Source organism: Tamandua tetradactyla, chromosome 15 (genome assembly GCF_023851605.1).
Source record: "Tamandua tetradactyla isolate mTamTet1 chromosome 15, mTamTet1.pri, whole genome shotgun sequence".
Classification (NCBI taxonomy): domain Eukaryota; kingdom Metazoa; phylum Chordata; class Mammalia; order Pilosa; family Myrmecophagidae; genus Tamandua; species Tamandua tetradactyla.
In genome coordinates this window covers 47627511-47654843 of record NC_135341.1, presented here as the reverse complement: position 1 = coordinate 47654843, position 27333 = coordinate 47627511, and the positions used below count along the sequence as shown (strand labels likewise).

General features: G+C 40.0%; 1 protein-coding gene across 1 annotated transcript; it reads left to right on the top strand.

The window, feature by feature from the left end:
- Positions 1–1456: 1456 nt before the first annotated feature.
- Positions 1457–25694, top strand: MOBP (myelin associated oligodendrocyte basic protein). Its single transcript, XM_077130398.1, has 3 exons — positions 1457–1533; positions 24924–25133; positions 25439–25694. The coding sequence occupies exons 2-3, from the start codon at positions 24928–24930 to the stop codon at positions 25692–25694; spliced, it is 462 nt and encodes a 153-aa protein (XP_076986513.1). The 5' UTR covers positions 1457–1533; positions 24924–24927.
- Positions 25695–27333: the final 1639 nt, after the last annotated feature.

The window sequence follows — 27333 nt, the reverse complement described above, 5'->3', positions numbered from 1 at the left end:
TCTCTCAGCTGGAAAGGCACATGGTGAGCATGGTGACATCTGCTAGCTTTCTTTCCAAGCTTCTTGCTTCATGAAGCTCCTCTAGGGGCGTTTTCCTTCTTCATCTCCAAAGGTCTCTGACTGCAAGAGCTCTCAAGCTTTTTCCAAAATGGTTCCCTCTTAAAGAGCTCCAGTAAGCAATCCTGACTTAAATGGGTGGAAACACATCTCGATGGAAACCATCTAATCAAAAGTTACCACCTACAATTGGGTGGGAACAATAAAAAAGCTCCCAGCCAGTAATATTGAATGAAGATTAAAGGGCATGACTTTTCTGGGGTATACAACAGATTCAAATCAGCACAAGTACCAAATTCCTGAAGCGTTGACAAAAATGAAATATTGACAGATACTTTTTTTCCTCTGACTCAGCCTGTTCCTCATACCCTCTGGAAGTAATTCTTATGCATTATATAGATATTCTTTTTCAGATTTTAGGGTATCAAAATAGCTAGAAGGAAATACCTGAAACTGTTGAAGTGTTATCCAGTAGTCTTGATTCTTGAAGATGAGTATATAACTACATAGCTTTTATGGTGGGACCATGTGATTGTGAAAACCTTGTGACTGATACTCCCTTTATCCAGGGTATGGGCAGATGTTAAGAAAATAAAGATGAAAAAATAAATAAGTAATAGGGGGATAAAGGAATATAGGATGTTTTGGGTGTTCTTTTTCATTTTTATTCTTTTTTATTTTTTTTTGAATAATGAAAGCATTAAAAAATTGATTGTGGTGATGAATGCACAGTATGATGATATTGTGAACCATTGATTGTATACTTTGGATGATTATATGGTAAGTAAAAACATTTCAGTAAAATTGCATTAAAAATGGGACAAACGTTTATGAACAATAACATAAGTCTCCATATTGCACAAGAAAACAAGATCAATATTCTGTGAAAGTTCTCACTTTAATGCTTTATCAAATTGGATTCCTTCATCTACTTTCATAATGCAAAAAACATTAATCACACATCTCTCCCTCCACAGCTGCAGGGGAGGGTGATCATTCTTTCACCTCCTTGACATGCTTTACTTAGTTGTGAAGACATGCATTTTTAAAGCCAAACTCTGGTATTTCATTCGTGTTATGAGCAAAAATCAGGCTTATAGAGTTCAGATTTACTAGGAGAAATAGAGAAAGGACTAAAGAAGATTTTTATTTTTTGATGGTAAATTTAAAAATATATAGTATTTTTCTTTTATAATGATAAGGTGGGCTTTAAAAAGTTTGAGTGTGTGAATTTGAGACTATTTCCTACTCCCTTGCCCCAAACAATAGCCTCTAGATCAGACTTCATGAACCTTCGCAGGTATGTGAGAGTACAACTCCATGTATAATACACTTGAGTGAACTATAAGTAACCAAAACACTAAATTAACCAGAACACTTTCTATTGCTTCACTTTTAGGAAAAAAGAAGCAAATGTTACCAAGACAAGCTCAAAACAGATATCCGATCACCAGAGGTGCATGGATGAAAATTCAGGTACAGTTGAATCTCTTATACCCTTTTGAATCTGCATCTGAATTATTGAACAATGATTACTAGTATTAAAAATGTCACTGTAGAATGTAAAATCAGCAAAAAATGGATCATTCAAACTTTCAATAAGAGTTAAACACTTTTTTTTTTTTTTTTAGTATGTCCAGATGTCTCACAGTGTTTTAGGTTTGGGGAGCAAAAACAAGAAAGAATCATTTTTCTGCATGAATGGACTTATGACCCAAGCCCCCATTTGTCCATCATGGACAAAGCCATGTACTATGCACAGTGGAACAACCATACCATGATAAAGAGACCTCCTCCATCTATACCCTCAACTTCAACTCAGGAAATCCTTTCCATCTCTTTGTCTTAATTGAATCCAACCAGTCCTCTGAAGAACAGGTCTCACCTGTCAACCTCTAAAATGGAGGCTGCTTTATAGTCCATGTACCTTCAAGTTTGCAAGTGGGGTCAGTGTCCTCTTCAGTGTTAGGTCATCACTCCACTCCCTAGCTATGAAGCTCATGCTCCATTCCTTTTGGCAGTCTCTGCCTGATCTGGTCACTTCTCCTTCACTGATGATTTTATTGTCTCCCCTGTCCCTGTCCACTCCAACTACCTCCATCAACTTGGATGGCTTTAATGTCTGCTTCATCCACCCATTGTCATGCTGTGGACCTTGTCTGTCCATGAATGACTCCATCTCTGAATCAAGTAGTAAAAATACTTAGCATTTCATTAATAACGTTACTTTCTTCTAACTTGCTTTTTTTAATTGCCCCACTACAACTGATCTTCAATTAGATACTGCCACTTGACTTGTCCCTTCACCTCTCATCCATCCGTGAATCATTCATCTATCATCCATTTCTGCTTGCTGCTTTCTTCTTATTATTGACCAATTTTTAGATACATCATTGCAATAATTCTCTTGCACATTCATTGGCAAATCCCATATTTGGATGAATTTAACCATATGTCTTCTCCATAGCTGTCCTGAGGCTTTGGAGAACAATTGGAAAAAACACAATAGGGTGATTGGTGCCACTATAAATTAATAGGACCTCAAAACTGCCTGACAGCTTGATCTCCAAATTTCTTCAAATCTATTTAAAACACATTCTGTTCTTCTCAAATCTACAACTCTCTCATTCTCAGCAGATAACCTTGTCTCCCATTTCAGTGAAAAAAAAAAAGAAGGGAAGCTATTAGAGGGAATTACAAACAACCAAGTTTTTTCCCTCTTCTAACAAAGGCCAACACTTCTACATGTCTCCTGAATTTCATTTCCTCTTTTTTTTCTCAAGAATACTAGTTATTTCCTTTCTCTCTATTTTGATTTCAATCTCTCCTCTATTATACCCTTTCCATCAGCATTTATACATGTTTTTATCTATGTCATTATAATGGACAAATAAATCAACCAATAAATCACTGACACCCAACCCTCACCCCAACACACAGACACAAAAGCATCATGGAAACCACGCATTTCTCTAGCTATCACCACTCCCATCCCTCCCATCCTTAAATTTCTAGCCTGGCTTGTCTATAGTTTCACTTTTCAAATCCTAATCTTCTAATCCCTTCACAAACCTCTTAATCTTGCTTCTTTTTCAATTTCAACCATGAAACTCCTTGGAAACAAGTCTTTAAAAATCTCAATTATTACTGTGTCATTCAATCTACTATACTCTTTCTAATCCTCATATCATTCTACAAAATTGGCCACTCTGTTTTGAAACACTTCTTCCCTTTAGCTCCATGATAACAGACACGTCTAGTTTTCCTCCTTCCTTTCTGATTTGTTTGTTCTAGTTTGCTAGCTGCCAGAATGCAATATACCAGAGACAGAATGGCTTTTAAAAAGGGGAATTTAATAAGTTGCAAGCTTACAGTTCCAAGGCTGAGAAAATGTCCCAATTAAAACAAGTTTATAGAAATGTCCAATCTAAGGCACCCAGAAAAAGATACCTTTGTTCAAGAAGGCCGATGAAGTTCAGGGTTTCTTTCTCAAGTGAGAAGGCACATGGCAAACACAGTCAGGGTTTCTCTCTCATCTGGAAAGGCATGTGGCAAACACGGAGTCATCTCCTAGCTTTCTTTCCTGGCTTCCTGTTTCATGAAGCTCCCCAGGAGGCGTTTTCCTTCTTCATCTCCAAAAGTCAATGGCTGGTGGACTCTGCTTCTCGCGGCTTTGTCATTTTGCTCTCTCAGAATCTTCCTTATTCTCCAAAATATTTCCTCTTTTATAAGATTCCAGTAATCAAGATCTATCTACCCAAATGGGTGGAGACATGCCTCCACCTAATCCAGTTTAACAACCAGTCTTGACTGAGTCACATCTCCAGGAAGATGATCTAATTAAAGTTTCAGACATATAGAATTGAGTAGGGATTAGAAGAAACAGCTACCTTTACAAAATGGGATTAGGATTAAAATATGGCTTTTCTAGGGTACATACATCCTTTCAAACAAGCACACCTTTCTTTATCTTTTGCCAGTCCCTCTTATCCAGTAAATGTGAGAGTGTGCCAAGGCTCTGTTCTACTTTCTTTTCATTCTATGTTCTGCCACCAAGACAATCCTATCCACCTTCATAACTTCAATTTCCATCTATACTACAAAAACTTCTGAATTCTATTTTCAGCCCAGACTTCTCCTCTGAACTGTTCACTTGATATCTCCATCTAAATGCCCTTCAAATATTTAAACTTGACTACTCCTAAAACTGAACTCATTATTCTGCCTCTTCTCCCCAAAGCTTCTTTTTCTCTGGTAGATGCTTCCACCTAGTTGCTCAAACTATATATATTTTGAAACCGTCCTTGACTTCTCCCTGTTACCACTCCTTTTGTGCAATCAGTCACAAGTCTTGTTGATTCTACTCTTGAACCATTTTACTACCACTGTCAGCATGTCTCCTGCATTCCAACAGGCCTCCTTGCTTCCATGGACTTCCTCAATCCATTTTCCTCCCAAGCTGTGACCTTACAAAAATGTACATCTGATTGTAGCACATTCCTGCTTAATATCCCTCTGTAGATTTCCTTCCTTCTAGTATTAAGTTTAATCTCCTAAGAAATCTCAGGCTACAACCTGGCCTCTGGTTTCTTCTTCAGCCCATCCTGCTCCACTTTCCCCCTTGAATGCAATGCTGGAGTCATTAGCTTTAGCCTTGGTCCTCAAATGCTCCCACCTTACACTGTCAAACACTCTCTGCCTACTCTCTATCTGTTGCCATATCATTGATTCACTCTTCATGTCCCTTCCTCCAGGAAGCCTTCCCTGACCTCTTATTCTGGTTTAGATACTTATTCTATATGGACTTTTTGCCGCTGTGCTTTTCCTTCAAGGCACTTATCACAACTCTAATTAGATACCTGTTTCTGCAGAGGCTACTTGTTTAATGACTCTCCTCCTTGTTAGAACATGCACTCCAGGAGGTCAGGGTCTTTGTCTATTCATTGTCATATTATCAGGAACTAGTATTATGGTTGGCTCATTCCAAGTGCTCAACAACTGCTTTTTGAATGGGTGAATGATTCCAATATAATATGGTAAATAAGAAGTTGGAGGCACATAAATGGCAAGTGGCATTTCAAGCAACCTAGGAAGTCTACCAGTGTAACTGTCACTAGGTGAGTCGGATGGGGGCTTGGATACAACATTCAGAAATAGAGGATGGTTGACAATGCACTGCTTATTTCAGTTTGTGTCTGGTGTAGTCTGTTCTTTGTCTGCCAGCGAGGCGATGGATATCTTTGGAGAACCCAAGGCAGCTTAGCATTTATCACCATCAACTAGTGATAGGTGGAATAAAAAGTCAGTCCATCAGGCAATCTAGGTTTGATCCTTAAGCCCCCTGCTATCACCAGAGATGAAATGAACCCTTAGGCTTTTCTATAAAACAAAACAAATCTGGAACATTCAGTGCCTTACTCACTTATGGAGGAATTACAGCAGAGGATTTGTTTAATTTACATATATGTACATTCCAAATCCCAGCATTTTCATAGAGACAGAGAAACATACAGTACTTGTTTCTTACATTGCAAACACCGGATTAAGAAAGGCAAATAGTTATAAAAATTTATCACACCTTGAAAAATACTGCTTTCTACTCAAAGGCCATTTTATGCTCAAGCCTTAATTCTTAAAATCTCTCTGCTGGGAATCTGACAAAAGCAGCATGGATTCTACACAACTCCTAGGAAACAGAAGTACCTGGGGATTTTTATAGAGATTCAATTCAATCACAGTCAATAACCATTCATTGAATGGAGGGTACAGACAGAACTCTGAGTACTCAGAGAAACCCAGCCATCAAGGAGCTCAAGCTGAGCACACAGATACACAACCACATTATTACAGCATCGTGCACCCACAGCAGAGGTAGGCACACATTACAGAGACAGGCCAGAGGAAGAATGGGTCCTTGACAAAGTGTGACCTGACCTGGCTTGTCATGACACGAATGAGATGGGGAAAAGACATTCCAAAAAAGGGAATGGCACATTGAAAGGCACACCCCTTGATCACAGGGTGATGTTTCTAGCCTATAGCAGTGCGAGAGGGTGGGGTGGGGATGGGTGGGGGGACATGAAGGAGAAAAGTGGACAAGAATCAAATCATGAGGGGTGATTACATTAACTGAGAAGCAAGGACTTTGTTCTGCAACCCAGGTGAGCCTCTGACGTTTTTAGTAGGGGAAAAATATGACACATTTTGCATTACTGCTCTGGCAATATGGAGGATAGATTGGAGAAAAGTGAGTCTGAACTTAGGGGTAGCCAATGGTTAAATGAGGAGACAAACTCATTCCTTTGGTTTCTTTTTCTCAACCCTCTTGAATTCTCAGTCTGTAGAAAATTATGGGGCTGTTCATCCATATGCAATTCCAGTTTTAGTTTATGCATGCATAAGACAGAACAATCTGGCATGTAGTTGTTGCAATGAAATTGTACTTTCCATATGAGTTTTTGCTGCTGTGGACTTAACTCAAAAAGCCTTTTTTTTCCTTCAGCAGGGTTCATATTTCATTCTTTTTCCATTTGTTGAATTTTTGTTTGCTTTTTCTTTCTTTGCTTGGGTTTGGGAAGTGCACGGGCCAGGAATCCAACCTGGGTCCCCAGCATGGCAGGCAAGTATTCTACCACTGAGCTACCCTTGCACCCCCTCAAAAGCTGTTGACTTTTAATGCATAAATCTACACTTAGAAGAAAGTATTAGACTCAGGCCTGAGTGAGAATTAGAAACTGCTAAAGCATGTCGTTAAGAGAGGTGGTGTAAGTAGAGTGAATTTACTCTGCCATGAGTAATCGATAATTGATAATCGATTCCAGAGTCAAAGAGCTGGGTGCTGAGCAGCCTTTGGAAGGCTGTGGTAGAGCCAGGTGAACAAAAGCCCAGGCCTGGAGTGGAACCTTTGAGCTCCCAGTTATTATTACAGAAGCAGTCTCCCCATAGCACCCGTGTGCCTTTCTCACTGGGATGAAACCTTGAGCATCCATTTGACAGCCGGGGTTCACCAGCCTGGGAAGGTTCCTTGTGCTGAGCCCTGAGGCCAGTCAGTGTTTGTTGCATGGATGAACCTCCCTGCAACCTTCCAGGGCCTCTGATTGGTTACCTTTCCCCTTCCTTCTCCAACGTCTTATCATTATTTTTTCTTTTTTTTGGGCCAATCGGGATGGATGTAAGTGGCATTTCCTCGCCATCATTTTCCTTTCCCTGAGTACTACCGAGTAAAATATATTTGCGTATGATTACTGGGTTTTAGAGATCTTTCTTTTCTATTACTTGTCTGTTTTTCTCATTTTTGATATATAGTTTGTTTTATCTTTAAATATTCTGATTACTAAAAATTTATACTTTTATGTGTAGTATGTTTTCTTCCAGGAACTTTCAACTTTTAACTTTATGGTACTTTTAATTCTGTAAAATTGCCTTTATGGTTTGCTTCATTTCCTCTCACATTTGTGATGTTAGAAGCAGTAGAGAGTTGGGGTTAAGAATACAGATTAGTTTTCCTTGGTGGAGACCCTGGGACCACCGTGTGCTAGCTCTGAGTTCTTGCACTCTGTGGGCAAGTTATCTGCCTTCTCTGTATCTCTGCTTTCTCATTTGCGAAACAGGGCTATTGTGAGGTTGTGAAGATTAAATGACTTAAATATATATAAAGCACTTGAACAGTGCTTGGTATATATATATATATATAGATAGATAGATAGATATCTTGTGCTATGTGTTTGCTATTTATCATTATTGTTGGGGTTTGGTTTAATTTTCTTTTATTTTTCTTTCTTTTGAGAGGCTCATCCATTTCCCATTAAAAATAAATTCCCCCTCTGGTAAGACCCACATCTCTTTATTTATGTATATCTGTTTCTGGGCTCTCTATTCTGTTCCATAATCTGTTGGTATGTTTCTAAGCCAGTCCGCTACTATTTTATTTAGTATAGTTTATGGAAAATGCTGATAGCTGTTAGGACAAAGCCCTCTTCTTATTCAAAATTGTCTTGGCTAGTCTTGGAAATTACAGGATCATCTGCCAATTCTATGAAAAGTTGGTATTGATTGGAATTGTAGTAAATTTGTGGATTTATTAGGTGAAATTCAGCATACTTAGGATATTGAATATTTATTGTACTTCAAAAAGTTTCAAAACTTTTCAATAAAGTTTTGCAAATTTCTTCATTAAAGGTCTTATTTTTCTTTCACCAGGTTTATTTCTACCTGGAGATGCCCTCCAGTTTTGTGTTTTGTGTGACATCTTTTATTTCACATTAATACATTTTTTTATATTGGATCTTCCTGATTTATACGATTTTGAATTTGTGTCCAGAAATCTTGTTGGACTTTCTTCTTCAATTCTAAAAGTTTGTAGAGTTGTACAGTTTGTTTTTTTAATTGGTTAGGATTTTCAGTGTGGTGTTAGGCAGTAGCAATGATAGGGGGCATCCTTGTTGGGATGTCTGCTGCTGATTTGAATTGGTATGAAAACGGTTCTAAGATTCTGCCAACAGTATGCTGTTGCTGTAGAGCTTTTGATAGTTGACTTTTTTCTAAATATTGAGGATGTTCTCTTATTTTCCCATTATGCTAAGAGTACATATCATGAATGGACTTTGGATTTTATTGACTGTTTTCTTGGAATCTATTTCTTTCCCTTTTTTTTTTAGTATTTTTTTTAAAATTAATAAAATGAATCAACATACAAACATGAATATTCTTAATGTGTGAACATTCCATATTTCGTGCCCAATCAATGGCTCACGATATCATCACATAGTTGTGTATTCACAACCATGATCACTTCTCAGAACATTTACATCACTCCAGAAAAAGAAATAAAAAGAAAAAACTCTTATATACCATACCCCCTACCCCTCCCTCTCATTGACCACTAGTATTTCCCTCTGTCCAATTTATTTTACCATTTGTTCCTCCATTATTTATTTATTTTTAATCCATATTTTTTACTCATCTGTCCATACTGTAGACAAAAGGAGCATCAGAACAAGGTTTACAAAATCACACAGTCACTTTGCGAAAGCTATGTCATTATACAGTCATCTTAAAGAAACATGGCTACTGGAACACAGCTCTACAGTTTCAGGCACTTCCCTCTAGCCAGTCTAATACACCTTAACTATAAAGGGGATATCTATATAATGTGTAAGAATAACCTCCAGGATAACCTTTCAGCTCTATTTGAAATCTCTCAGCCACTGACACTTTATTTTGTCTCATTTCTCTCTTCTGCCTTTCAGTCAAGAAGTTTTTCTCAATCCATTGATGCTAAATCCCAGCTCATTCTAGGATTTCTGTCCCACATTGCCAGGAAGGTCCACACCCCTGGGTGTCATGTTCCACGCAGAGGAGGGGAGGGCAGTGAGTTTGCTTGCTGTGTTGGCTGAGAGAGAGGTGCCACATCTGAGCAACAAAAGAGGTTCTCTGGGGGTGACTCTCAGGCCTAATTTTTAATAGGCTTAGCCTATCCTTTGCAGGGATAAGTTTCATATGAACAAAGCCCAAGGGCATCTATTTCTGATCATGTTTTTCCCTTTAATCTGTAAATATTATAAATTACACCTATAAACTTCCCAAAGTTAAACCATTCTGAGAGTTACCATCTTTAGTTTGTATCATGAAAACATTTTACCAATCAGATTGCAATTTTTTTTTTTTTTCGCATGGGCAGGCACCAGGAACCAAACCCGGGTCCCCAGCATGGTAGGCGAGAACTTGGCCACTGAGCCACCACTGCCTGCCCAGGTTGCACTTTATTGCTGAGGCCATGGGAAAATGGACATTATGATACATTGCTTATAGAATGATGATTTATACAAACACTGTGGAGACCAAGTCGGTAGATATATCAAAATCTACAAAACTGCAAATGCATCGACTCTTTGAACCAATTATTCCACTTTTAAGGATTTATCCCTTAGATATTCACATATATGTGAAATGAGGGATGCACAATTTTATTTACTGTGGCATCATTGTGATAATAATGGGTGGGAAACAACCAAACCGTTCACTTTTAGAAGATGAGTAAATTGCCCTCTTTGGAGTAGACCGCACATTCCCTCCTGCAACAGAGTTCTAGGCCACTGTAAAAAAAAGAATGAGGAAGTTCTTTGTGTTCTGTATGGAAAGATATATGGTTAAGTGGAAAAAGTAAGGTGTATATATTATGCCTCTGGGTGAAAAGTAGGGGCAGGGTGATAGGACACTTGCCTGCAGGAGACCTGGGTTTGATTCCCGGCCCATACCATAGATAAAAAGAGCCACCCCCAAAACAAAAACAAAAACAAAAGCCCACAAAACAAATAAAAGACAATAATTAATACTGATTGAAGTCTTTCTGTGTGCTAAGAACTCTTCAAGGCACTAAAGATGGAATCGAAGACAAAGTATCTATTCTCATGAAATATTTTCATGAGGGGACACAGAAATAAAAAAAATACATAATAGTGTCCCTGTTGATATTATGGGCATTATCAAAGATGTACCTACGCACGATTTCTATTTTATCTTCTGTTTATTTTTCAGTTTTCTCACTCATGCAAAAGTATGTTTTTTGAGAGATGGTTCAGATCTATGAACAAAGATCTCATCAATTCTTTTTTTTTTCTATATATATATATATATTTTTTTTTTTAATATGGGCAGGCACTGGGAACCGAACCCGGGTCCTCTGACATGGCAGGCGAGAACTCTGCCTGCTGAGCCACCATGGCCTGCCCCTCATCAATTCTTTTAAAACTGCTGCACAGAATTCCACTGAATGAATTTACCAAATACTATTTATCCATTTCTCTAGTGATGAACATATAGTTTGGCACTTTTTTTCAAGTGAAGCATCAGTGAACATAGTTGTGTAAGCATTACATAGCTGTATAAGCATTATATTGTAATTATACAACTATGTACATTACTGTGATTTCTCTAAGAAATAAACCTGGGGATGAAATTCCTGTGTCTTTACGTTCACAGTTTTGGTTCTACTACACACTCCAGGTGACTCTTCTGAGTTACACTTCCGCCAGCTGTGTAAGAAGAGTACCTGTTTACCTATATCTTGCCTAACTTGATGTGAAGCTATTTAACTTTTACCAGTTTGAGGCTTGTAGAATGGTGTCTTATTGTTTTAATTTTTATCTTCCTGAGAACTGATAAGTTTGATTGTATCTTCAAACGCTTGTGGGTCACCTGCTGCTTCCTCATTTGTAAATTACCTTTTCACATCATTGCTCGATTTTCTATTGGGTTGTCTTTTCCTAATTGTTTGTGACAGTACAGATTCTGTATAGTGATTTTTTTGTTTCCTGCCCTATAGTCTGCTAGCTTTGCTTATCTTTTGATCATGTTTATGGCATTTTTTTATTATACACAGTAGTTTCAAATTTTGATGTAGTAAATTACATCATTTGAAAGCGGATCACATCAACATTATTTATTGAAGAATCCACCTTCTTCCCACTGATTTGTAATCACATGGATTTATTTCTGGGATCTATTTTGTACCTCACTATTCTCTTGTCTGTTTCTAGACCAATGCTACTCTTCTTTTAGTAATTTGTTTTGATATCTGGTATGGAAAGTCCCGCTATTCCTGTCAGAATTATCTTGGCAATTCCTGGTCCTTTGCTCTTCTATCAGATCCGATTCTCAGGTTCCACAAAAGATCTTTGGTGATTTTAGTAAGAAATGCATGGGATTTAATAATTAATTTTGAAAAAATTTAGATCCTTTCCATCTATGAACAATTTTTCCTTCTATCTATTCACATGTTTTTAAAATATTTTTCACTAAAGTTTTGAAATTTTCCCCATAAAGTTTAAAATATTTTAGTGTTTGTTTTATTTCTAGGTGTTTTAGGATTCTTATTCTTATTGCTATTGTGAATAGGATTGTTTTTCTGTCATTCTTTTCCTTTTCCCTCTCTTCCTGGGTGTTCTCATTTATTTCCTTGGCTGTAAATCTCATCTTTACATCAAATACACTTAAATGCATTTCCAGTCCTCTCTCTTTTGAAATCTCCTGACCCCTATGGCCAGTCACTTCCTTTCACTGCCACTTAGCAATTTCCTCCATTTTGAGGCATATGTAATGCCACCAGCCCAGACCAGTCCACTATGTGACATCATCGGCACTAGACCTTCATAAGCATCTCAGACTTAACATGCTTGGCCCCTAGTAAGTGCTCAATTAACATAATTTTAATAAATGTCTATAACCTTACTCTTATACCCACCTTCCCCTCCCCACTCAAGCCTTCCACACCTCTGTAACTTGCTCCATTGGGCACTTGCTCAAGCCATAAACCTGGCAGTCATCCTTGTCTTGTCCTTTCCAATTATTTCCACATCAAATTCATCCTCAAGTCCTAGTGAATACGCTTCCAGGATCCACCACCAATGCCGTGCTCTGGTTGAGGTCCTTGTCATCACTCATTGGTCTTCTTGCTTCCACTCATGCATTCCTCCAATCTCTGTTGTACGAAGCCTGTGATTTTCATGGAACATAAATAGGAAGATTTGTCTCCTCTAATCAAAACCTTTCGATATCTTCTTATTACTTAGCTCACCTTCAAGGCCTTCTATGCTCTTGTCCACACTTTATTCCTTAGCCTCGATGCTCTTCGCCTCATCCCCTTACTGTGCTTAGCTGTGCAGACCTCTATGGTTTCTTGAGCACATCAAATCTCAAGGCCTTCTGTCTGGGACATTCTTCTCCCCATGCCTGGATGACTCCCACTCATCCTTTGGACTCAAAATAAATATCATTTCTTGAGGGAATCCTTCCTTAGTCCTTCTATCTAAATTTGCCTCACTGTTGTATTCTCTCATAACACTTAGTTTCTTTCCTTCAGAGTCCTAAGAACATTTGATTATATGGTGATGTGTGAGATTATTGCTAATGCCTCCTTCACTATACTCTAAGCTTCTTGAGTTCAGGGGCCTCCTCTCTCTCTTCTCCACCAAACATGGGCAGCACCCAGTACATCTTTAAATGAATGACTGATTGTTACTCTCTGGCTGCATTTACCTTCAATCTTTTTATGGGTATAATTTTCACACATGTGGCCTGAGGTCATCTGGCCTCCTCTGTCAGTGGGCTCCATTGTGGTCACAAATGAACAACCTCAGTTCCCACCTGGTCCAGACATCCTTCACTACCCCGGGAAAATCAATCCCGGGGATTGTCCAAAGTTCCCAGGGTACTAGCGCCTCATCCATTCACGGCAGAGTGTGGGTGAGTGGCTCTCCTCCATCCTGCCCCAGGCCCCCACCGAGGATGTGAGCTGTGGAGGTGCCTGAGGGTGCCGAGGACATGGTAAGCTGTCTCCATGTACACCGACTCGGCTGGACTCAGCTGGTGTTTCAGTTTGCGAAAGCTGACAAAATGTAGACACTATAAAATGGGATGGCTTTTAACAATGGGGATATATTAGCTCACAAGCTTGTAGTTCTGAAGCCGTGAAAATTGCAAATCAAGGCATCATCAGACGGTATCTGGACTTCTCTGTCTGATGGTCAGGCACATGGCTTCTGCTGGGCTCTCCCTTTTCTTTTGGGTTTTGTTGCCTCTAGCTTCTGGCTTCAGTGGTTTCCTCTGTTTTCTGTGTCCTTCTTTCTTAGTTTCTGTCTCTTTCCTTCTGTCTTTCATCCTCATATAAAGGACTCCAGTAACCTAATCAAAAGGTCCCACCCACAATAGGTTTATACCCACAGGAATGGATTATTTTAAGAACATGGTTTTCTGGGTACATTCAGGGGAAAACCTGCTACCAGAACGGTTGCCATAGGATAAATAATTGAGCTTCTCACTGCTTTATTTTATTTACTTATTTTTGCATGAGCAGGCACTGGAAATCGAACCCGGGTCTCTGGCACAGCAGGTGAGAACTCTGTCTGCTGAGCCACCGTGACCTGCCCCCTGCTGCTTTTATTTGACATTACAGAAGTATTTTCTTAGGTCAGTACACCCTCTTCATAAGCTTTTAAAAATGGCTGCCTAATATTCAGTTGGTTTTCAAATGGCTACCACAAATTTCTACAGTTAATCAATTATAAGAATATTAATAAATAATAGCAAAACCTTATTGTTTATACAATACGTATTTTTTCAATGCAAAGATTTCCCCCTCCATCCATCTTCTTTCCTTTAATAAGCTTTCTGATTTTAGGAAAGATATGCTTCACTTTTCCTGTTTTGGCAATTTCTTCATCACTATGGTTTCTGGAGAATTTGCAGAAATTAAGTTTAGGATTTTCCTACCATACTTCCCGACCACACCCATCTCTAATTAAAATTTTGTTTACTATTTTTGTATGCATATTCTTACATATCGCTGAAAATGTGTTTCATTTTTGTCTCCCCTCACAAATGACAGATTAAAACATTTCATTTTCTCAAGGGCTTTGATTTTCAGAGAGTAAATGTTGAACGATGAAATAGAGGCCCAGCTTAATGAAATTCATTCAGGAGTTATAGATATTTTAAGTAGATGAAGTTAAGTCTCCATCCTCTGAAATGATTCAGTGTTTTAGATGCTAAACATTTCCTCTTGTTCTCAAAGCCGTTCCTGGTTACTGCTATCACTTCCTTAAAATTATTTCTAAGTATTTGAAGGGAGAGAGGGAGGCAGTGTGGGTTGTAATGAGACTTTAGTCATGTATAGGAAGGACTTAGGTAAAAGGAAAGGGAAGTCCTAGGAAGAGCCTATCCTCTTGCTTAGACCTTCTCTAGTCTGTGCATTTGTGAGGGGGTTTTGCATCGTATGGCACACACTTCTGGGGGTCGTTTGAGGGGAACTCTATTTCCATTCAACCTCTTAAAGTGGGCACCAAGGAAGATCCTTTGCTACACCCAGCTGCACCCTTCTCTGGAATGAATGACCACTTGACGATGTCACTTTGCCACGTCTGCCCAGGGTAGACAGAGGAGTGTGGGCCCAAGGGGCAACTGCAGTAATGTCATGGGGGTGTCATTGGTCACTTATGGGTGGTGCTAGTTTTATTTGCTTTGGGTCTCAGTTTCTTGACCTGTAAAATGAGGATAAATGTAAGAGTATTTATCTCACAGGATTATTATCAGGTTTAAATCAATTAGTAGATGCTCTTAGAAGAGTGCCTAACTCACAGTGAGCCTTTAATCAATAGTAGTATTATTCCCTGTTATTGGCCATTTATGTTTCCAAAGGGTACGATTTAGGGAATAATGCATGAACATATTTTTGTTCTTTGTAATCCTTAGTTTCAAATAGTCTAGCAGCTTATATACTGAGAATTGTGCAGAGCCTTCTGCAGCATAGACAGTTTCTCCCAGTTTATATGTAGATGTTGCTTCTGCCAAGAAAGCTGAGCCTTAGGCCTCCTTCACACCAAAGGAGTCTATGATAGAGGACAAGCCTACCAGGGAGAAGGAGGAAGTGCAAAGAAGAATGGCGAGAGGGAGAGGAGGATAAGGAGGCAGACAAGTATGTTCTCATTATTTCCTTGGATGAAACTGCAAAAATTGTGGTGGGGGATGGGATATGGTATGGTAGAAACATCCAAATAAGCTTAGAATTGTGCGTACACGTGTGAGGAGTGGGGGGTCCTAGTAACACCCTTCTGGAAATAGAGTGGGGCAGGCTGCAAGCCCCTTGGGGAACCTGCCTGCATCTTCGTTCAGTGTGGCCCAGGACTAAGTATGCAGCTTTGGTTGGAGTAACTGTCTGGGCCAGTGGGCCGCAGTTAGAACTTTTCCTCACCACGCACAGTGCATGGATGCATGGGAAAAGAAGGTTCCTGGGGTAGAGCTGAGAGGACAGCTGGACCAGAACAGGAGGCTGATGAGTGGAGGTTGTAATGGGCCCAGTGGTCAGCTGCAATGTGTGTCATGCCAAGCGGCCAGGTGAGACCAGATGAGGCACCTCATAGGAGAGCCTAGCAGAGGAGGTTACCATCCAGACCAGCCACCCCTTCCCTCATTGCCATAAGGATTCTCAGCTTTCTCCACCTTAGAAACAAATACAGGGAGATGAGAAATAGTACTGAACTTTGTTTATTTCCTAGGAGAAACTGGTTTAAATTGGGAGTGATCAAGATACTGTAAATTCAGACATTTGGTTGCTCTCTCCCTTCCCCTTTCTTACCCAAGCAACATTCAGCAGGAGATGGGATTGTGAGATTAGATCAATCATGCAATTATAGAAAAATGAAAAAAGCCTGTGGGTTTTTTTTTTGTAAAACAGCTGAGTTTGAATAAATACTTCTTGCTTTGTTAACTTAAATTTTTTTTCCCATGAAAAAATTTATTTAACATCCTATCCCTTAACCCAAATAGCATGTTAAGAGGTCTTACGCAGATCATTATCTTCCTTTGGAGTTTTGATATCTGAAGACCAGAAGTTCTTGCATAGAGTTCACTTCTTGGGCAATCAGGCTAAAGGCTCACCTCCTGTGCTTTCCTCATTGAGTCCTTTCCAACAAGAGAAGGGCCAGCCCTCGCTCATGGTTCTGGGGACCCGTATGACAGGAGTGAAAGAACGGTTCTGTTTTCCAGAACTTTTCTGTGTCTACCCTTCACCTCACAGAGCCTGTGCCCACTTATGTGTTTGACTTCCTGCAATCCCACGTGAACATGAAGGGGTACGTGGGCTTAACATGCCAACTTACTACTGTGTTCTCTTTCCTTTCCAGAAGAAAACCCAAGCCAGAGGGACACAGGCAGGTTCTGTTAAATAATTACCACATATCCCACTTGACAGAATAGAAGGAAGGAAGAAAACCCATTTTATGCTCTGGGTTTCAATTTCCACCTGCAGTCTTAGAGAATAGTGAAGTTGTATTTAAAGCTACCCATGGTGCGGGTGCTTACATAGGTCCTCATGCCATCTCTAGAAATGGAGTAAAATGCTTGCTAACTAATTTGGCATGAATTAGGAAAAGTTGATTGGTGTTCACAAAATCCCTTTCCCTCTCCCAAGAACCCAGTTTTATTATTTTCAAGTTCAAAAGTTTCCTCCTGAGTTGCCTTTGTTCATTGAACAGACTCTGTTGTGTGAGCCAGAGAAGAGTCCCTGATGGGGACAGGGACCGCTGAAATAGCAACAGGCTAGGAGCTCTGGTCCCGACAGATGCCCTTTGTTCATTCTCTCACTTCTAATCAGGCATCTATTGAACTTCTGTTCTGAATCAGGCATTGAACAAGGCTCTGAGAACAGAAAATTTAAGGGGACAGTGAAACAGTAAGGATAACACTAAAGTTTCTCTGTCCTCTCCTAGAATTATGGCACAAGGTGGGGGGAGGGGAGGAGTGATCATTACTCCTTGGGGGTGGGGAAAGCTCTGGTTTTGTGCTGAGGCTTAAGGAGGAGGAGTGTTTACTAGGTGTTGGGTGGAAAGGAAGGAGGAGGAAGAACCCTACGATAGAAAGCTGGGAGGCCTGAAATGATCCAACCTCCTGTGGCCTGGGAACATTGAATTGGGCTGGATGCACTCAGCAGGGAAGGGCTCCTTCTTAAATAAAAAGCCTTCTTATTAAGAAAAGGTTGTCTTCTCCACGGACTTCTGCCTACAACTCATTGGCTGGAACATGGTCACATGGGTAGCCGTGTGTATTTAACTGGGCATATTGCTCTGTGGAGCAAAGTATTATTGAAGACGGAGAGCGAATATTAGGAAGTCAACTAGTCATACTGATCATTGTGAGTGTGATTTATCTTTTGTGATTTATATTTTTAATTGTATGATCTTACTTGACTTTTTGGGTTTCAATAGCTTCATCTGTAAAATGGGGACAATCAGGACTACCTTAAAGGATTATTTTGGGAGTAGAAATGATAGGTATAAAGCTTCTGGAACTTAATAGGCATTTCATAAATGTTGGAGGAGGTTCTTGTTCTCTTAAGTTCTCTTCCTTTTTCAAACACTTGAATCACTTTTTCCTTCCTCTTCAGTTTTGGAGTATATGGAAACATTTGGAAATCCTGGAAATATTATATTTTACAGATTCAAATTCAGCTATATTTATTTTAATCCTGCCAGACAATTCTTAATTACTTTTCTCTGCAATTAGGAGGTATCTTCTGTGAAAACATCATATAGTATTTATAATGATTTATTTTTAGCTATTAAAATAAATAAAAATGTGACCAGTGTTTGAATTAAATATTAGAGATACACAGTGAGATTAATGGGAAGTGTTCCTGAAGAATTTGGCAGAACTAGACAGGTCATTTGAAGGAATTCTCAATGAAGGGGAAATGGAATTTATTTAGCAAATTACTTGCATTGGGTACAGTGCTAGGTTCTTTACCTGCTTTAATTTATTTAATACTTTCAAAGGCCCTCTGAGTTAAGTATTGTTATTATTATTTGCTATTCACATTTTTTAGATGGGGAATGATATATCAGTCAAGGATTGTATTTGATTGCATGTAGCCGAAATAATAGTTGTTTAGACAAGGCGGAGGTTTGTTTCTCTCTCATGTAAAAGGTTTAGGAGTCACGAGGTCAGGCCTGGAACATGGCTCTCCAGTCATCAAGCACTCACTCAGGCTCCTCTGTCTTTGGGCTCTGCCATGCGGCTCCATTACAAGGTTGTACCTCGATCCAAGATGGCTGCTGCATTCAAGAATAAATTGCTAGGTCATAGTTCATGGATATTTTTATCATCACTGGATAATCCCAAATCGTTTCTGGACCTACACATTCTTTTCAAGCACACATACAACATTTAAAAAAATGTTAACTGTGTACTAGGCCATAGAGCAAATCACAAAATATATGAACGAATCATTGTCATGCAGACTACTTTCTCTGACAAGAATGTATTAAAATTAGAAGCCAATGTAATAAAAAGAACTCTATGCATTTTCTCTGACTAGAATGTATTAAAATTAGAAGTCAATGTAATAAAAACAATTCTATGCATTTGGGGATTTTACAACAGATTTTTTAAAATAATTGATGAATCAAAGAAAAACCTATTATGGATGCTATACAATACTTAAGACGATGTGACAACAAAAGTTGTGGCATGCTGCTTTGGTTGTATTTTTTGGAAAAGTTAGAACCTTAAATGAAAATGTGAGAAGTCTTTGACTCAAGAATAGAGAAAAAGAACAGGAATATAAACGTAAGAAAATTGAAAAAAAGAAATAATAAACATATATAGAAATTAATGAACTAGGGAAAAAAGGGCAAAAATAAGTTGAGAAAACCAAAAGCCTGTTTTGAAAAGAATAATAAAGTAGATAACCTCTAGCAAGATTAACCTAGAAAAATAAGAGAAGATATAAATTGATATAAGTTATAAAAGGAGCTCTTAATGGAAATTTATCAAAACCACAAGCGAATACTATGAAAACAAATGTCTATCATTCTAAAACTTAAAAAATGATTTTCCAATTATATAAACTTGAACATGTGTAAGGTATAGCCATGTTTTCAAATTAACAATGTATTCACCTGTAAATATTCTCAAAAAGAAAAATGTTTAAAGTCTCTTTCAAATGGTTAAATGTAAGATAAGAATTTGAGAATTTTTATTGTTTTTGTTCATCCGAGCATTCCAGTTTTTCAACAGCGAATGTAGATTTTAAAACCTATCGAAGGACTGGCAGGGGAGGAGCTGAGGAGGCACCTGAGGTCACAGCCCCTTCTGGATCCTCTCCAAGTTTGCACTCTAGTTCTACACTGTGAGTCTCAGGCGCCATCTTGTGAAATCCCCCCAACTCCATTGTCTACCTTTCCCTTCTGGAGTGCGGCCTTACTTATATGCTGTTCCTCCAGCTTTCAGTCTGTTTCACCAGAGGACGTGGACCTGTGCCCTGCAGCCTTATCCCATCCTGGGCCCATCTCCAGTTGCCTGATGTCAGTCTTGGCACACACCTCAGAGAGGAGGGTTGAGCTTAAGGAAGACAAAAACCAACCAAGGTTGGACTTGGTCAATGAGTGTGGGATGTTGAAGTCACACAGGCATGGATTGGACTGCCCTGTTTGCCTCTTACTGGTTTTCTGAACTTGGGCATGTTCCTTAGTCTCTGTCTTCTTTAGTTTGCTGATGATAACTTCATATTATAAAAGTGAGAAAAGTACATGAAACAACCACCATACAACAGGTTCTTGGTAAATGCTAATTCTTTCCTCTGCTGTTAATTACTTGTCTGAATCAATAACTAATTTACCGACGAGCTTGGTGTGTTGGGAAGGCATGTGCTGCTCTTGGTTAGCACTCTTAAGCTGGAGGGTGGTGTGGGGCAAAGCGTGTGGGGCACTATAATTAACCAGTTAATTGTGTGCCCCAGCTAAGTGCTGTATTTGTGCTACCAGGGGAATTAGTAGGCCAGAACTTTTCCAAAGACTATAAACATTTTACTAATGTTTAATCCAATTACATCTAATGGAAGGGGAAACATAAATTTGAAACTGGTGAATTTTCAACTGGTTGACCTAGGAGGATGGCAGTGTTGTTTCTGGAAAATTTTTTTTATTTTTTCAGGACCACACATTCATGATGGTGAGTCTGCCCCCTGCTGGACATGGTGGGGAAGGCGGACAGAGAGAAAAGAGTTAGCATGGGATAAATATTTGAAAACTTTCCCCTGGTGTGCAGGGGAGGATGTGGCTGCCTAGGGCTCTGGATGGGTAGAGAGTGGGCCCAGGCATCACATCAGGTGGGAAAATGAGCAGGAATTTAGAGGCACAGGAGACTGAAGACTTAAAATCCCTCTCTTTCTCCTTGCCAGTCATTCGTGGAAATTTGGGGCAAGCGCTAGATTTTCCATGCTGTTTGGGATGGGTGCCTGTACTGTTTGGAAGAAGATAACCCCAGAAGGCTGGAGGAATTCAGAATGTGTATGTTGCCTGGGAAAATTGGACTAGCATGGTTTCCATGTGCTGAGTACCTGGAGAAATCACTCCTAATTCAGCTTAGTCCTGAAGTGTTTAATTCATTATTTTCCTTAGGGGAAACTAGAGCTGAGCTCAAGTCAAGCTGTTTAGGATTTGGGTAGTGAATTGCCAGATCTTTTGGGTCTTTATGATGAATCTTACCCTATAAATCAACTGCAATTTCACACGGGTCTATAAATGCTGTTTGAGTAAAGGATTCTTTGGAAACTGTTCACCACCTCCTCCTACCAAAAACTTTTCTCCCAAGAGGCTGCTTTCTGACTGCCCCTGCTGCAGCTTCTTTCCTGGCCCTCCTCCTGCAGCTTGGAGGTGAGCCCTTTACTCCTCCTCGGAGCCTTCCCACCTCTGGCTCCATGCTCATTTAATAGACATCTCATTTTTCTCTAAGTTGTGCCTCTTTCCGTGAGGTGAGGGACTCTCACAATGACAGCTCTAGCCCCCTGAGTTTTTGGATACCCATTTCTTCATAGTTATTTCATGCATTTTAAACTTACTGTATTTCAGACCAGTGGGATGATCTCCTTTCCAATCATCTTTTTCGTCTTCTGATCAGCATGATCTCTTCCCCAGTCACTAGGGCTAGAAACTTCACAGTCAGAGGCAGCTTCTCTCCAACCATACCACCCCTATCCTGTCACCACTCTCTCTCCTGCTCTCTGTACTCGAGACAGGATAAAGCGTGCTCAGGGCCACTGCCATTCACTTCTCCATCTCTTCGCTTAGGTATCAGCCATTCCCATCCCTCCACAAACTGTTGTCCCTGACTGCCAAATTTTAGCACCACATGAAATGTTGCTGCCATGAAGTTTTACCTGGTTCCCAGGCTGACATATTTACTCCCTCTCACATCAACGTCCTTTGCATTTTATTATCTTGTTCTTGTGTTCGAGAGCATTCTCTTCCTTGTATTGCACTTACCGATGTGTATGTACCATCCCTCGGTCTACACTGTGAGCTCACATTGGGCAGGTTGTTTATCTGATCCATCCTCTTGTCCATCTCAGTGACTCATATATATTTGGGCTCAGTAAATGAAGTTTTTGGTCATTAATACACTATATCCTTCCCAGTCGCACACTGGTCTGTGTCCTCAACTAGCGAATAAATTTCTTGAGGACTGGAAAGAAGCATGATTCAGCTTTGTGTCCACTACAACAACTGAGCACTGCACCTTGCCCAATCTAATTATTTAATAAATTCTGGTTGAAGGCAATTCCATTAATCAGTATTTATTATATCTTGAAGAGCTCTAACATTATAAGTTTGCATAGAGCAGATGAGTGATCAGAGAAACTGAGATGGAAGGGCTAGAGATGGAGGAGGAAGTCTAGGAAGCTGTGCAGTCACAGTCTAAGTGACTTAGACTTTCCTATCTAAGTCACAGGAAAGGGAAGCACTTAGATAGTGGGAGAAATGCAATTAAGAAGACAAGTGGATTTACCAGTCTTTGGGGGCTTCTGGAGAGCCATTTTCTTCAAAAGGAAAAGAATAGAAGCCAGATTGGGGTGCACTGAGGAATGAGTGGGAGTTGTAGAAATGGAAAAAAAGAGTACTGATACTTTTTCAAGAACTTTGTGTATGGAAAAGAGGTGAGTTATAGGGAGGCAAATAGATAAGGAAGTGGGATCTAGAAAGGATTGTCTTTCAAGATGATGTTCTAGTCTGCAAGCTGCCAGATGGCTTTTAAAAAGGGGAATTTAATAACTTGCAGATTTATAGTTCTAAGCCTATAGAAATGTCCAAACTAAGGCATCCAGGTAAATATACTTAATTCAAGAAAGGCTGATGGGTCAGGAGCATCTCTGTCAGCTGGGTAGTCACGTGGCTGGCATCTGCTGGTCCCTTGCTCAGAGGCTCCATTGCTTTCAGCCTCTGTTCCCGTGGGGGTGCCTCACTTTGCTTCTCTGGGGCTGGCTTTCATCTCTTGGTTTCCCATGTCTCTCTCCAGGTTCTGGCTAGCTTAACATCTCATGGTGACATCTGCTGGGCTCCAAGTATCTCCATACATATGTGTTTCTGTTCTTCAAGTGTCATCATCTGTGTCAGCTTTAGGCTCTATCAACCCTGAGGCTTCTGTCATTTCTGAAGTTTCTGTCACTTCTGCCTCTCTCTGAGATGTTTCCTCTTTTAAAGGGTTCTGATAAACTAATCAAGACCTACCTAGAATGGGTGGAGTCACATTTCCATCTAAGCAAAGGTCAAACCCACATCTGGGCATGTCTACACCTTTGTGGATATAATCTAATCAAAATATGCCAACCTACAGTCCTCCAAGTTTCTGGTATACAAGATGAAAAGAAATGGCTGCCCTCACGAGATTGCATCAGGATTAAAACATGGCTTTTCTGGGGTACATAATATTTTCAAATCAGTACAGATGGGATATGCATGTGCAGGTTTAAAAGCTGATAGAGGGCGGGCCACGGTGGCTCAGCAGGCAAGAATGCTTGCCTGCCATGCCAGAGGACCTGGGTTCGATTCCCGTGCCTGCCCATGTAAAAAAAAAAAAAAGCTGATGGGATGGGGAAGGCCTTCCTGAGCAAAATCTAAAACTTGAATAAGAACTAAGAAATTTGATTACATCAAAATTACTTTTGCATGATAAAAGCAGGTGAAGTATTAGTAAAGAACACTTGCAACATACCTAACAGATACAGCACATTACTTGGACTATTACAAACTTAGTTGAAAAAAATGCATAACTGGATGCAATTGTTTCTCAGCCCTCATTTCTATTTGTAGCAGAAGACAACCTCCACAGCAACAAAAAATAAAACTCTCCCTTTCAATGCAACTTAGTCATTTTTAATGTATTCACCATTTAAAACCCACATCGTATCTTCTGTCTTCAAAGAATCCATCTCTTCTCTGTGCTTTCCTGGCACTTTGTACCTACTTCTATTGTGGGTATCACACTGTTTCATCATTACATACTGCACATCAATATCTCCAGCTTGGCCTTGAAAACCTTGAAAGCATGGGCATTCTCAGTGTCCAGTACAGGCCCATTGTCTAATGTTTGTCTATTGGCTCTTATTAATTAATAGTCATTTCAGTCCTCCATGTGCGTCAGTCTTTTGGAGTGTTAGGTAAGGCTATTTATTGCACTTGTCCCATTCCTAGAAGTTGTAGTGAACTTCTCAAATTTCTCTTTAATTACTTCATTTTTCTCCTCCTGTTTTCTTTTTCTTCTCCTTCTCCTCTTTCTTTTTTTGTTCTTCTCAATGGAGGCATAACTTACTTACAGTAAAATGCACAAAAATCAGTTGTACAATTCACTGAATATTTACATACACGTACACTTGTGTGATCACTTCTCGGATCAAAAATCTAGAACCGTCAGCAGGCTCCCTTGTATACCTCCTTAGTTAGACCCACCTCCTCCAAGCATAACCTTGTTTTGGTTTCTATCACTATAGATTAGTCTTGTCTGTTCCTGAATTTCATATAAGTAAACTCTTAAAACGTTACTTCTCTTTCTCTGGCTTCTTTAGTTCAACATTGTGTTAACACATATTATACATGTCCAGTGTGCTGATTTGTGTGTCAGCACTTTGTTCTTTTCCATTGCTGTGCAGTATTTTGTTGTATGCAGAGTGATTATGGTTTTAATAGTAAATTATTCTTGGCCTTTTAGATTAATGGACTTTCCTAAATCTAGAATATTATTTTACCAAGGGTATGTTTGGTTTGGGAATATTTTTTCCAATCCCAAATCAGTCTCTGAAACATAAGGAAGAGTCCATCTTCCATTCTCTCTTCAAGAAAATTGATTTAAAATAAAATGAACAAACTCTCAATTTAGTTCCTTTCTTAATAGTTGGGCAGGAAACTGACCTTTTAGACTTTTGTTGTAACGTAAGGCAACCCTAAATGTCCATATGGCCTATGGGAGTGGTAGGAGTAGAAAGTTTCCTGAGCTGATGTGCTGTTTTATGTCTCCCCACCTCTCCCTGTATTGCTAATTTCCAGTGAGATGAGTCAGAAGACGGTTAAGGAGGGTCCCAGACTCTCCAAGAACCAAAAGTTTTCCGAACACTTCAGCATACACTGCTGCCCGCCATTCACCTTTCTCAATTCCAAACGCGAGATTGTGGATCGTAAATACAGCATCTGTAAGAGTGGCTGCTTCTACCAGAAGAAAGAAGAGGATTGGATCTGCTGTGCCTGCCAGAAGACCAGGTAAGTTGTCCGCACCGCCCACTCGGCACATTGGCTGATACTGGCCTGTTGTCTCTCAGCTCCAAGCCCACCTCCTTTCAAACTCTGCTCTGCGATGCTGGGGCTGGGACTCTGCAAACCACCTTTCCCAGCATTCCCTCAGAGTAGGCTCCCTGTTAGGTTCTGCCACTGGAAGGTACCAGAGGGAGACTGGAAGGTGGGAGGGGGAGCAGGGCCTTCCTTCCTGTTTCCAGCTCCTTTCAGCATCCCTTAAGCAGCAGAGGAGAGCCATGGCTCCAGCCTCCAGCTTCTTTTGGCCCTCTCAGAACCAGCCGCCGTGCACCATCCCCTCAGAAGCCCAAGCAACAGCCAGCTGCACCCCCCGCGGTGGTCAGAGCACCAGCCAAGCCACGGTCCCCTCCGAGGACTGAGCGTCAGCCACGCCCCCGCCCAGAGGTCCGACCACCACCAGCCAAGCAGCGCCCCCCTCAGAAGCCCAAGCAACCACCGCGCAGCAACCCCCTCAGAGGTCCAGGCACCAGCCGCGGGGGGTCCCCCATCAAAGCTTCTAGGTTCTGGTAACACCATCTCTTCCCTTTTGTTCCCCCAGCCCTAAGGTTAGTAGCTTCTTCCTGTATTTACTAATATTAGAGTTATCTTAATGGCCTTCTTTCAGCCTTACCAAACCTGTGTAACCAATTCCCTGCATTAAATCCCCACTGTTTAAAACACCTAGTGTGGTTTCTGTTTTTCTCCTAGACGTTATTGGTAAAAAATACTCCAGACGGCTATATCCGTTGTTCACTTTGACTAATAAGACTGGAAGTGGTTAATTTATCACTTCAGATTATTGACTGCAGTTAGATTGAATAAATAAGTACCTCAATTCCTGGAACTCAGAGAGAGGAGGAATTCTAAGGGAGTATCTGTATTTGTAAAAGGAGAGGTTTAGCCATTTCATCCACCCATCTTCTCAACACTCTTCATCTGATGTTAATCTCAGTGACAATATCACTCATTCTTTCACTCATTCAGTCATTCACCAACACTTATTGCATGCCTATTCCATGCTGGAAGAAGGGAATATGATAGTGAAAAAGCTAGTTTCACTAGGACCAAACAAGAGAATAATTGATCACTTTGTAGAGTGTAAATACTCTAATATTTTCATAATCAGTATATACATTGGTCCATGGTATCCCTGAGCAGAGAGATATTGACTTTGCCCACAGGAGTTTGGGCTTTACTAAAGAGGTCAGGCAAGGATGAGTAGAGAGTAAAAGGAGGCTAATCCATGTAAAGATTAAAGGAGTAGAAAGCTTGCAGACTTCAGGAGACTTGTTTATTTGCTCCATCTTGGGTAGACCAATACTTTTAATATTTGGAAATGGATCTGCTTTGTAAGTTAGTAGCAGATGTTATTTGTATCTGAGATTCTCATATCTATGATGATCCCCTGCCTAGCACATTATTTTGTGTGCATGTCACAGTATATATACAGACTTAGTATGCCTAAGAATCAACTGCTGAAGATGCTCCTAGAGAATCCAATTCGTTGGGTCACTGGTGAAGTCTAGGGATCTGCATTTTCAACAAGCACCCTGTCCCCAAGGGATATGATGCACGTGGTACACGGACTACACTTTGAGAAACACTGATATAACTTATTGATAAATAAGTGATCCAGATTAACTGTGATATGTAGTAAGAAATATGGAAGGTGGCACATTTATGGTACCAAATGATAAAACATTAAAAATAGTATAAGACCAGGGGAGCGTAATTTGGGAAGGAAGTAATAGGCTGCCAGCTACTAAAACTTTTATAGGAAGTCATACACTAGATTACCTCATCATTAATTTAGGACCTCCTAGGCATCCTGTATGAAAGTGGCCTAGGACAGGTAAGTTTTGTTATATGGAAGTAATTAGAAAACATGCTGAGAAGAGGAAACTAATTACAGGAGAGGCATGTCCTCCATGGTGGTGGCTTTTGTCATCGTCTATAGTGAGTTGAGTGCTGACCGTTTGGGAGGCTGGAGCTCAGGCAGGACATCAAAAAGAGATGGAAGAAAATAGAAGCAAATTTTCTATTTGCCACAGATTTGTTTGGACCCAGCCTTGCTAATTTTATTCACCTAACTCTACAGCTGGGGTAGCCTAGGGTTTGTTTTGGTGTGTTTTGACTCCCTCAGTTGACTGTTCTTAGTGTATGTCAGAGG